Consider the following 13,775-nt stretch of genomic DNA (forward strand, 5'->3'; position numbering starts at 1 on the left):
AACAATTTCAAGTGATATCATTTTTTCCTTCGTAGATTTTTCTTTTATGAATAAAAACCTTTATTTCACTTTTATGCCTTTTCATAATATGGAGACATCAAAGAAAGGAAGAATCAGAAATAACCATTTAGTCAGCTTATAAATTATATATTTTCAACCAATCCTACTCCCGAGTAGCATTTTTTCATCGCTGAAGTCAGTAAAAAGAACAAGAATCGAAGAGGATGTTGCACTCTGAAATAAAATAGATTTCACATAAACTGAAAAACTTGGTTGTAAATGAAATAGATTGAGTTTATTGTGATGATTCATCCCTTTTTTTTCGACCATTTTTCAAATGCAATAAGTTAGACAAAGAAAAGTAGTTGACTATGTGAGATATTGCTTTGTTACGATCAATCAATATCGCCGCGGTTGACATTGATGTGATATGATGAACAAATTTTTAACGTAAATAAGTACACTTAAGGCCAAACTATTTCTTTTATGCTGTGGTCAGCAAATGCTCCCATCCAAAATATAAAAAGATTGTTGTTGAAAGTATGTTCTTAAGAATGATGGGAGACAGTGGTCTCTTAACATAAGTGGGCTCACAAACTTTGTTCTTTCAATGCAAGTGGCCTTGTGTTTTCAGACAAAAGTACGAGTAGATGAATGTAGCTTTTCCCAGTGTGTTATTTTCAGTATTCTACAGAAATAAGGAATGCGGACATCTTTTCTTTTTGCAAGGGTAAAAAGTACAAGACCATTTGTGATTTTTATTGCTGTCCGAAGAAAATAGTGAATCTGTTTGAAAAAGCAGCTTTTGATAAGTCAATATTGCAGATTTTGGTTAAGTTAAGATCTAAATGTAAATTAAACACTGGCGATTTCATGAGTCCTTATTTTGAACAGTAATAACTTTGTGCTTTTCGGTACAAAAAGATGAATCATATCATCGTCAATGTCATGAAAGGGACGACAACATTTCTCAAAATGAAGTGAAAATTAGAAAGAAGGAAGAGTTTATGATGCATGTAAAGTATGAATGACGCCACTAATTTAATCATCCTTAATGACGTACTAGAGACAGGCTTGCCTGAATAATAACCTCAGTACCATGTTAGTTTCTTTGCATGTGTAATACTGATTTCAATTGTATATACAAAAGTGATAAATAGAGGATATTACACGAGTGTCTTTTCATATTGAATCAATTCGACGAGTTAAGTTTATACTACTTTATTTCAGCTCGATTGTAATGAAATCGTATTTAATACAATTATGCCCAGTTTTTTAATAGGCTGTTTGGTTACAATTTTGAATGCAATACTACCAGGCTGAATAATTCAAACTTTACGCATGTGTTCAGCATCATCAGCTGAACTCACAGGACAAGTTACATAACTGGTTTATATTTTATCAAAAAATGGCTTCAAAATAGTTTCGTATATTAAAAGGAATTAATTGCAGAAGCAAGGCAGAGATTGTAGTGACCAGCTGTAAAAGAGCTGCAACAGTCAAGAAGCAGTATGGTCATAGACCCTTCCTACAAAACGGTTGGTACCACTGACACTTTAGATTTATTTGTTTTTGTTCATGCGTATTTCTTGATGTTTAAGTCATAAGGTTTTCTGGATTTTGTTCGAGTCTTATGTATACTAATTATTTCACACAATTATTCACGGATATCTCTATCATTAAAGGGAACCCGCGTAATATTTTCCAATGCGGTTACTGAGTGAATCATTAAGCATTGGTAAGGATTGGTATGTTTCTTTCCATTTGCCTTTACATACTCCTGAAGATATGCTAGTATAATATTCTATGGTAAAAAGAACATGTCACGCAATTGTATCTTATTATGCTAGTGCAATTGAAAGGTTACAACACACAGGCACAAATCAAATAATAAAGTTACTTATATTTCTGTAAATGTAAATTCAATATCATTATAACGCCGGACAGCAAAACTCTTACCATAGTAAGTCAACAGGCCTCTACATATACATATGTAAGTAATTAGAAAGCATAGTCAAGCCATATTCTCTCACGTGATCCCTTCTTTTCATCTATATTGGCTGGTTATAGTTTTCAAAATGATGCAATGCGCTTTTCAAAAGTCGATCTAACAGTATCACTCTTTGAAATCAATCCTCGGGAACTTTTTATAGATAGATGAACCATCTTTTGTGCGCAGTTTCCGTTTTTAAGTGATGAAACAATGTTTCCACCTAAATGTAGTACCAAACTCAGTGATATTGATTGACAATGCTCCCTATTATAGCATTCAGCTTGATCGGAGGCCAACCCCTGCAGCAAAAAAAGCAGAAATACAAAACAAAACTGGCTCCGCTGACGTCATGTCAGTTCCGGCGTTAACATGTTGAAGACACAACTTCTCGATCTGTGCAAGGCTGTGACTACACCTCCAGATTTTATCAACTATGAAAGAGCATGGTCATCAAATTTTCAGCTTGCCAACTTATCATGCAGGTTTAAACGCCATTCACTTCGGAACTAATTTGGCCATATTTAAAAGACCACGTGGCAAGAAGAAACAACATGGTGTTCAAGATGGTTGAAATTAAACGGTTGGTAGAGGAGAGATTGCCAACCATCACATCTTAGAATTGGCAGAGGTGCGTGCAACATGTCATAGATGTAGAACACAAGTATTGGCAGACAAAAATACCAACAAATTTATATGCACGTTCATCTGCACGCGCGCGCACAAACACGTATGCCCACACGCACATCACTCACCTTTCTCTGTTGTTTAACTTGTTAAGAATGTTACTGGTGAAAGAGGCATGTACAGTTTAGTACCGTATAAAAAGGCGGTTGTAGCAGATGCCTTATTTTTATTGGCCAAGTTCAAGACTGTGCTTAGAAACAGTCATTCAATTGCTAGAATCTCGAGACTGGTCCCCACAATCATTTTTACAACCATACTTGAGAGTGTTAAATTCAAAAAAGGAGACCAAAGTCTTCGGTACGATCTTATAGATCGCCACAACTTGGTCTTTCGCCAGTAATGTATTCAGGCACACCTTAAATTTATTTAGTTCTTTTTTTTAACTGTATTCATCCGTCAGGATTGATAAAACATTAAATACATAATTACATATTCATACCAAGTACATGTTTGAAAAGGGTTGTTATATCTAAGAAAGTCTTAACACTTTCTGCGTTTGAACCTTTAAGCAAGACTCTTATTAGAGAAACCTATATTAACCTGTATGTTTTACTGTGTCTTCCACGCAAAACATTACATGGTGTTAGGTTTAATATACTTGTCAGGTGTGACATTTCACCCCGCACATTTATATATTTTATCATGTATACACACACCTGACTTTCATCTCATATTTTCATTGTACTTTACTGTGCTGAAAACGCATCAGTTTCATTGCTGTTTTATCCTTCAAATCACCCAAGTGTAAACATCTCTCAGAGACCGCAGCTGTAATTTCACGTGGAAGGATGTTCCAGTTACCCAGTACTATTATGGCAGCTGTGCACTATTAGTCCGTCAACTGTTGAGGTTATGACGGTTTTTAAGGAATTCTTTTGTTACTACTTATAGTAAAATATAGTAATATAAATTATTACTTAAATGCTTAAAATAGGATCGATGACTAATGAGTGTAATTTTCCAATTTAATAAACTGCGAAGTTACAACGCTTAATGTATTCTTTTTAATTCAACTAAATACGACTTATCGAAACACGGTATCGGTTAGAACTTCAGGCTACGTCAAAAACTTGAGTCTTTTGCTCAAACCTGAACCAAACTTTGACGGCACTCCTATAACCTAGACATTATCTCTAGCGTGTATGAAACTGCCTATATAATAATGGACTTTAAAGTTGGATTTATTAATAATGTAGAAGTGTTACATTTTACTCACATTTTAATGTAAAAGAATTGTATTCATATATTTTAGCTCAGCTTTCAGTGGTATATTTTTTTCCTTCAATGAATAAAAACAACTAATTTCATTTTTATGCTTTTTCATGACATGGAGACATCAAAGAAAAGAAGAGTCAGAAATAACCATTTAGTCAGCTTATAAATCATTTAGTTTCAACCAAACTTACTACTAGTAGCTTTTTTCATCGCTGAAATAAGTGAAAAGAACAAGAATCGAACTGCAGAGGATGTTGCACTCTGAAATGAAATAGATTTCACATAAACTGAAAAACATGGTTGTAAAATGAAATAAATCAAGTTTATTATGGTGACTCATCCCTTTTTTCAACCTATTTTCAAATGCAGTAAGTTAGACAAAGAAAAGTAGTTGAATATGTGAGATATGGCTTTGTTACAATAAATCAATTCCTCCGCGGTGGACATTGATGTGATATAATGAATAAACTTTTAACATAGATACATAAACTTAAGACCAAACCATTCCTTTCGTTCTGTGGTCAGTCAATGCTCCCATCCAAAATGTAAACGCTGCGGTGGCCTAATGGATAAGGCACCTGCCCCGCAATCGGGAGGTCAAAGGCGGGTCTTGTTACTGAACAGAGACCGGTTGGTGAGCCACCGGCTAGTTAGATAATGGTTAACGATTGCCTACCTGCCTGGTGCCTTGCATTAAAAATAGGAATCGGGAAGTAATGCTGTTTAATGTATGTAGGTGTCTCATAAGCCAAATTGGCCTTTCAGTAGGGGTGACACTATTATAAACAAACATTTTACTTTACTTTTTTATAAAAAGAAGACTGTTTTTGAAAGTATGTGCATAAGAATGGGAGACAATGGTCTCTTAACAAAAGTGGGCTCACAAAACTTGTTTTTTCAGTGCAAGTGGCCTCTCGTGGCCGCTCAGTAGACGTGGTCTCTCAAGCAAGGTTGATTGTTGATATAATGCGGGCCAATAGTTTTGTATCGGGCAAACCAAAATTTACCTCCAGAAACCCTGACCCTAAAGTATTTATTACATTTTATTGCCCGAGACCGTTGCCCGAGACGCAGATATTTGGCTCTATAACTTAGTTCACGTACATGATTCATGGACAGACAATTTCCACAGGTAATGATGCAAAATACCGCCAAAGATATATATAGAGGCGCACATGAACGGGTAAAACAAACATGAAAAGAACACTTGGTTCAAGAACATATAATTACGTAGACCGTATCGGCAACTAATATACTATACACAAAACTATACATATATCGACATTCACAGGTCAACACACATATGCAACACATAAACGCCTTCGGATTTAGGACAGACGCATTGACTCCTAACTGGAAATGTTCTACAACATCTAATATAAGCTTAAAGCAATGTTCGTTTCTAATTGTCCAGGTTAATCCTTTAATACACATGTATATAATGTTTGGAATGATGTGGCTATATATATACTTGGCACGTATTTCTAGTTCGTTTCTTTATCCAGGTACCATTTAAGCTCAAGATTTGCGGAGTTTTAAAAAATTGATGCACAACATATGTATCCCATTCGGGTTTTCGCCCATAAATATTTTTCTAGAAAAGTGATCGCCATATTTTTTTCTTCTGGGTGGGGTTTAGCATACGGAAGGTTTCGAGGGCAAAATTTAAGCAGGAGCAGGACAATTACAACATATTTCTATCTGTCGATAAAAATGTTGCTAATTTTCAGTCATACCGCTTCACGGAGGATAAGTTTTTCTCCGTCATTTCTACAAATACAGGTAAGGCACTTATAATACGTGCTTGGTAATGTATACTCGGTTGCACTGCATCGCAATATTTTGGCAAAACAATGTCACTTTCACAAAATTCAATCACAAACAAAAATCTCACCTGTTTTTCTGTGAAATGTTTAGGAGGCAGTAAACAGTTTTCTGAGCTTCTCGGACTAGAGTCGCCTACCTAACTTTCAAAACCTCACACAAAAGTCTGTAACCACACACCTGAAATAAAGATATTGCAACATTAACATCACTGTATGTCTATCGTTACAAACCATCTGCAATACATCTTTAATGTCTAGTTTTCTGTTTACAAGACCTGAATTTTGTGCTCTCCCGGTCGCGGAAACTGATGACGAAAAAAGCTAAATTTGCCATTTTTTCAGTCGCTGCAGACAATTCCCTGAAAATGATAGCCCCAATTGCTACACTGTTCCATACTCCAGTAACACTGTAAAATCTGAAAATAAGCTGAAATATATGGGCCATCCGTACCGTTTTTTCACTATTACACTTTTCCTGAGGCCCCTGCTAAAATGACAACCCCACTTTAAGCTAGCTCAGAGGAAGCATGTATACGCTCCTGCAAGTCATTACGTCATACTATCAAGATCAAGGCTACTCAACTGATTTTCTTTAAATAAGTGAAACTCAATTCTAGCCGCTGAAACTTCAATTCTAGCAATAATTATTATTTAGAAGTTCAAATATGCACTTCATTCCGTAAATTGCCTCTTATTTGTAAATTTCACCCCGGCCAATTCGACACTAACTGCTGAAAACTGTTTACTGCCTCCTTAAGGGAGACAAAAGTGACCCCAATAGTATTACATTTGCTGTTTATTTTGTAATTTAATCAATTTTGACCAAAAGAAACCCAATTTCATACATATCCAACATATGCTGTTGAAAATTTTGACAACTGGAGTACATCATGTTTGCAAAAATTCTACCAGGAACGCGTACCGAAATTAACTAGTAACATTATAGTTTCATTTAAGGCACGTTGCATACAAAAATGAGGTCTCAGCCATGTTTTTAGTATCTAGATATGTTCAGCTGCCAAGCTGGCTGAATATTATAGCAATTTTAAGTCACTGGTACTGTGCTGGACCTGCTCAAGGAAGCTACAAGCACATGCATGAGCACCATATGTCACCGTCTTAACGTTTCACAAAATATACCACTACATGCTAATTTGTCTATTCCAAGACACTAAATGGTGTCTATTTGAAGATAATTATCTGCACTGTGATATTTAGCTATGATGTACATGATTTTCAACCCATAGAACTGACTGCATCAGACCACGAGTCCATGTTACGACCTCAGTTTGATAATGATCACCTTCCGCGAGTGATGAAATATGCGAAAAACGTTACTTTTGAGACAAACCTTTCAAAACCCATCTATTTCAGGGAAAAAGATGTCTATTCTCTAAACTTTGTGTGCTGTGACTGGAGTCTATGTTATATGCAATATGTACATAAATTCTAAACTGAAACGAACAACGAAATACTGATTCAGAGGACATACTGCCGAAAGTACCCACGAGGTCTGTTCCACAGCCCGAGCCGCTATTTTGCTGTTGAAAAGCTTACTGAATTAATAGAAATCAATGAAATTGCATGTAAATGCCTTATTTGACGACTTTTATGTCACAGTAAGCATATGTCTAAGTAAAATGGTGTCATAACAGATATATCTTTCATTATATCGGCTCGGAAAACACTGTAAAACTGACTTTTATGTCTGAATCGCGGTTATCTCCCCTTAGTTCTTGCTCTTAAAAACTCTCATTTTGCTTCAAAATTAACTTTAAAACTCACATTCCTTCCCAAATCATACTGAAAAACCTCTAAGACATCAAATAAATGCACATGGAAGAACTTACAAGTTTTCAAGATTTGCTCTTAAGGAGGCAGTGAACAGTTTTCTGAGCTTCTCGGACTAGAGTCGCCTACCTAACTTTCAAAACCTCACACAAAAGTCTGTAACCACACACCTGAAATAAAGATATTGCGACATTAACATCACTGTATGTCTATCGTTACAAACCATCTGCAATACATCTCTAATGTCTAGTTTTCTGTTTACAAGACCTGAAACTGATGACGAAAAAAGCTAAATTTGCCAATTTTTCAGTCGCTGCAGACAATTCCCTGAAAATGATAGCCCCAATTGCTACACTGTTCCATACTCCAGTAACACTGTAAAATCTGAAAATAAGCTGAAATATATGGGCCATCCGTACCGTTTTTTCACTATTACACTTTTCCTGAGGCCCCTGCTAAAATGACAACCCCACTTTAAGCTAGCTCAGAGGAAGCATGTATACGCTCCTGCAAGTCATTACGTCATACTATCAAGATCAAGGCTACTCAACTGATTTTCTTTAAATAAGTGAAACTCAATTCTAGCCGCTGAAACTTCAATTCTAGCAATTATTATTATTTAGAAGTTCAAATATGCACTTCATTCCGTAAATTGCCTCTTATTTGTAAATTTCACCCCGGCCAATTCGACACTAACTGCTGAAAACTGTTTACTGCCTCCTTACCACATAATTATGTACTACCGGAAGCACAACATATGATTTTAAGCGGTGCCCATTTGGGAATACATATGTTGGATCCCACCCCCGTGTTTATGGGAAACATTGTAAAATTGTCATTTCCGTTTGTACTATTTCGACAGTGAAACACTTAATACAATATTTCAATGCTGTGCGTTTGTACATTTATCTTTCTTTTGTTGTAGCAGTCTTCTTTTTAAAATTAGATATAGACCTTTAAACATAACTACTGGTGCTTGTCGGTTCAAAAAGATGAGTCACATCATCGGCAAAGGCATGAAAAGGACGACAACATTTCTCAAGCTGAAGTGAAAATTAGAAAGAAGGAAGAAGGAAGAGCTAATGACGCTATAAGGTATGAATGACGCCACTAATCTAATCATCCTTTACGACTTACTAATGACAGGCTTGCCAGAACAATAACCTCAGTAGCATGTGAGTTTCTTTCCAGGTGTAATACTGATTTCAACTGTATATACAAAAGTGATAAATAGAGGATATTACATGAGTGTCCTTTCAAATTGAATCTATTCAACGAGTTAAGTTTAGTTTATACTAATTTATTTTAGCTCTATTGTGATGAAAGCTTAAAATTATGTCCATTTTTTAAATAGACTGTTTGCTTAAATTTTTAAATGCGAGCAGATTCAAGCTGATAGATTTCAAGTTTTACGCATGATTTCAGTATCATCAGCTGATCTGACAGGACAAGTTACATAACTGGTTTATACTTTATCAAACATGGCTTCAAAATAGTTTCGTATATTAAAAGGAATTTATTGCAGAAGCAAAGAGGAGATTGTAGTGATCAGCTGTAAAAGGGCTGCAACAGCAAAGAAGCAGTATGGCCATAGTCCCTTCCTATAAAACGTTTGGTGCCACTGACACTTTAGATTTAATTTTCTTGTTCATGTGTATTTCTTCATACTTATGTCATAAGGTTTTCTTAAAATGGTCTTTATCTCGAACGCTTTGTATTTTATTTACTGAGATTCATTGAAGTCTAGTGTATACAAAATATTTCGTATAATCTGTATCATTGTATGGAACCCGTGTACAATTTTCCAATGCGGTTACTAAGTGAATCATTAGGGATTGGTATATTTGACACACTGCTGAAACTATTCTGGTATAATAATTGTATCTTGTCACGCTAGTGCAATTGAAAGTTATAACACACAGGAACAAATCAACAAATTTCTGTAAATGTGAATTCAAAATCATGCGACGTGAGCAGAATAAGACTCTTACATCATATTGTCAACACCCCTCTGCATGTAGATATGTAAATAATTAGAAAGCATGCTGAAGCCATATTCTCTCACGTGATCCTTTCTTTTAAAATGAAGCAATGCGCTTTCCAAAAGTCGATCTGTCAAACGTGTTTGCGTAGTTTCCCTTTTAAGTGATGAAACAATGTTTCCAAATGAGTAAAGTGTCTGAAATCCATTGAAATGGAAAACAAAATCAACATTCTACTACGTATGCAGATATTTAATACATGTTACATTTCTTTTAATATTCATCTCATGTTGACGTATTTTTTGGAAAAACTCTGAATGAGTAATTTTTTGTAGTATCAATTCATTTTCCTGTTAAAATTATTATTTTGTTACAAAACTGACTCTTTTAAGGAAAATCAAATAAAAAACCACCAAATTATTGGATAGAAATAATTTAATCATTTAGCCATCTTATAGATTGATTTGTTTTAACAAATCCTGTTACTGATTTTTCGGATATGTATAGTGGCTGAGTTTTGTCGTATCTTTTTGCGGCGTGTTGCTGCGATTGAAGACAGCCAACATGCCATAACAATAAGTGAGCGCCCCAACACGGTAAATGCATGTGTCGCTCGCCGTGGCGCCAGCATGCCAAGTCAAGAATTTGCCGCTCTGGGGTGTTGGCGCTCTGCAAGCTTACCTATACGCCAGAACGGTATACCGTACATATCAAATTTATCATTGTTTCCACATGGACAGTAATCTTGATTGTTATATAAAATAGACTAAGTAGATTTGTTGGTGTGACACGTCTGTGTGAAACAGTATTTTCTTCAAATGAATACGAAAACATTGCAACGAAAACTTTACAAAATATGTATGAAGTAGCTAGCCAGTATATGAAATGCAATTAAATTTATGGGATAGATCTTTATCTTTGATAGACCATTTACTCCACTTGCATCCAACCACTTGATGTAACCTAATTATTTATGAATATATACCTGCAAATTTTACAAATAAAAGGCTCAACCATTTTCTTCACCACAAAACGGTTGCCAATTTTGTTAGGGGAGGTAATTATTATAAACTTTGGACAAATGTATCACAATTATGGGGACATGGGATATTTGGAATTCCCTCTAAATTGCGTCAATAACAGTGAAAAATGTTGTGAAATGTCAGGGGAAAGTAGGCCGAATGTATTACATATACTGATATTTTCAACCTACCAGTTTAGGTAATTTACCATAAAAACGGGTAATATATCGGGTTCAGGACACAAAGTTGTGATGCGAAAATTGCCCATATTTCACACTTATTTAGAATCAAACGTCAAACATAAGCATACATTCATGGCACGAGACTAGACGATAATAACGATAGTGAGAAAAGTGTCTCATAACCTGCAGACTTGAGCTTTATCTAAGCTGGGTGGATGATCGTTTCCTTTTGACTGATTTTCGATAAGATTTTAGATCGGTCCACCTCAAAAAAAAGCTAAGAAAATCTATTCAAGCATTCATTTATTTTCCATAATAATTATTTAATCATGGGAATCCTTAGTTCCATAAACATAGTAAAGAACAAGTTGAATATAAATGCCTATAAAATACATTGACATCTAAAATACATCTATCTCTTCAGCAAACGTACCTATGACTTTGTTTCGGTCTTGTTTTTTTTTCCACCAGTAATGTATTAAGCACACCTTAAATTTATCTTTCCTGGGATTTTCATGACGACTTTTTAGAACTGGTCAGATACATGTTCTCTTTTATAACTTTATTCATCAGTCATGATTGACAGAACATTAAGTACATAATAATAGCAATATCATGGCTGAAAACAGCTGTTATACATATTATAGCCTAAACACATACTGTGTGTTCTGGGACTTGGATCAACTCAGTGACTAAACGAGAGATGCGCCTTTACCCTTTTATTTCTCTAGTTATAGCGATTCTCTGCAAATACAAACATACAAACAACATTCATACAACGCTCACCAATTATACATATACTCATATAAACAACAGATGTACAAACATATTTCACATCAACAAAACTTGCATTATCCAATCATGCAGAAAATTAAAATTAAAGTCTATATATTCATTTTATGTTATTTAACAAATTCAATATCATAACTTTGAGTTCAATAATTACGCTTTGAATAAATTAACAGTATTTAGTTACCGAATTTGGTCTCTTACTCATTAAGTCTCATCAGAATAACTTATGTCCACAGTTAACGATCAGTTCAGTTAACGTTTCAAAGTCTGGGCGGAAGTATAAACAACTATAACGTTGACGTCAATGAACGCCGCAAATTATCGCGTGGCTGAAGACGCCAAACAGACGTCAAATAAATAGCGTCAGATACAACAAATATTAGAAACTACATTTATGTTTCTAACAGTCCCCACTATGAAATTACATACATTTCATAACAAATAAACTTTTCAAAAAATTACACTTCCATGCTTTATCAATAATCAATAATTCTTAAGCTGATGACATATTTCACGTAATTAGTTAATCTATGCAAGGTGCACGAAATCTAACCAAAAAACAATTATCTACGCTTCATAAAGACAATTCCTAAGTAGCGCATTTATAGCAATTTGTACAGCAAAACTTGACTCTTACTTGTTTGTTATAATTATTATTTAGCTTCGAAAAAGGTTAGGATCAAATTTACATTGAAGCCTCAAGAAGACACAGTTTAGTAACTGGCCTAATTAATTGACCTGATTTAGTTCTGATCACACAGCTTCTAACTAGGCCATCTCTACCAAGATTCACGTCAACCACTCGGGCTAGTGGCCACTGTCCTCTGGGAACGTTGTCAACGGCAACAAGAACTACATCATCTTTCTTCAGGTTTACAGTTTTACGTTGCCATTTCTGACGTTTCTGAAGTAGTGGTAAGTATTCTCTCAACCATCGTTTCCAAAATACATCTGCGAGATACTGCACTTGTCTCCACCACCGTTTTGCGTATATATCTTGCTTCTTAAAGATACCAACAGGTAAGCACTGGTTTGATTTCATTAGCAGTAGCATACTCGGCGTTAATGCTGGTGGGTCTCTGGGATCACTGCTAACGGGTGTCAAAGGTCTGTCATTTAGTATTTTCTCAGTTTCAGCCATAAATGTAAGCAGCTGCTCGTCGTTAAGTAGTTGTTCTCGGACGAGAGATTTCAATATAACTCTAGTAGAACGAATTAAACGTTCCCATGCTCCTCCCATATGGCTTGCGTTCGGAGGGTTGAAATGCCATTCAATGTCGTTCTGAGCAAAAAATCCACTGAGTTTGGACTGGTTCCAAAGCTGCAATGATTTTCGTAGTTCAGTTTCACCTCCAACAAGATTGGTTCCATTATCACTGAAGACTTTCCGTGGGCGTCCACGTCGACTTTGAAAGCGTTGAAAGGCAGATATGAAGGAATCAGTAGATAGACTGTGAGCAATTTCAAAATGTACCGCACGCGACGTTAGGCACGTGAAAATACAACCATAACGCTTTTCTCGTGCACGAGCTGTCTTCACAATAAATGGTCCGAAATAATCGATTCCAATATGGGAAAATGGTGGCATATCCGGTGTCGTCTGCTCGTCTAGCAAGGGCGCCATCTGTTGGGTCATTAACGGTTTATGTTGTCGTCTGCATGAGATGCAACCTCTCAAAATACTCTTCACTGCGCTAGGTCCGTGTAGAATCCAATATTTCTCACGTGACATAGAAAGTACATGCTCTTTTCCAACGTGACCATTATGTTCGTGGATATGTTTTATTATTAGTTTTGTTACATGGTGTTTGCTAGGTAGTGCGACTGGATATTTGCTTGGATATTCGCATTGTAAGCGTCCTTGTACTCTGATTAGGTCATGGTGTATAATCGGGTTCAAAGATGCTAAACAACTGTCTTTTCTTACAGAATTCCCATTTTGTAGATATATTCTCTCATCGGTAAACGACGTACGTTGAACCAACGCTAATATGGTATGTTCCGCCATGTTGAGTTCATTGGTGCTCAAGTCACCTTCACTCAGTCCCAAGGTGTGGTTTAAGTGTTTACATCTGCAGTATACCTTATATCTTAGTAACCAAGCAACGGCCCTTCTCAGCTTCGTCCAACTGGAGTATCTATCTATTATACTTTCAATGGATTCAACTGCACTAGTTGTGTTGACGACAACCTCTTTTTTCAGCTCAGTGTCGTCGTCGTCTAATTCAGGTTTAGTTAGGTGGCTGGGCAATGGCTTTCATCTTTTTGAAGGAATTCAGGTCCATGCA

The 13,775-nt window shown here is 35.8% G+C and overlaps 1 protein-coding gene across 1 annotated transcript; it reads right to left on the reverse strand.

Moving 5' to 3' along the window:
* Nucleotides 1-12,172: 12,172 nt before the first annotated feature.
* Nucleotides 12,173-13,495, reverse strand: LOC128559201 (uncharacterized). Its single transcript, XM_053550401.1, has one exon. It carries the CDS (start codon nt 13,493-13,495, stop codon nt 12,173-12,175), a length of 1,323 nt encoding a protein of 440 aa, XP_053406376.1.
* Between the last annotated feature and the right edge of the window lie 280 nt (nt 13,496-13,775).

Source organism: Mercenaria mercenaria, chromosome 9, assembly GCF_021730395.1.
Source record: "Mercenaria mercenaria strain notata chromosome 9, MADL_Memer_1, whole genome shotgun sequence".
Lineage (NCBI taxonomy): Eukaryota > Metazoa > Mollusca > Bivalvia > Venerida > Veneridae > Mercenaria > Mercenaria mercenaria.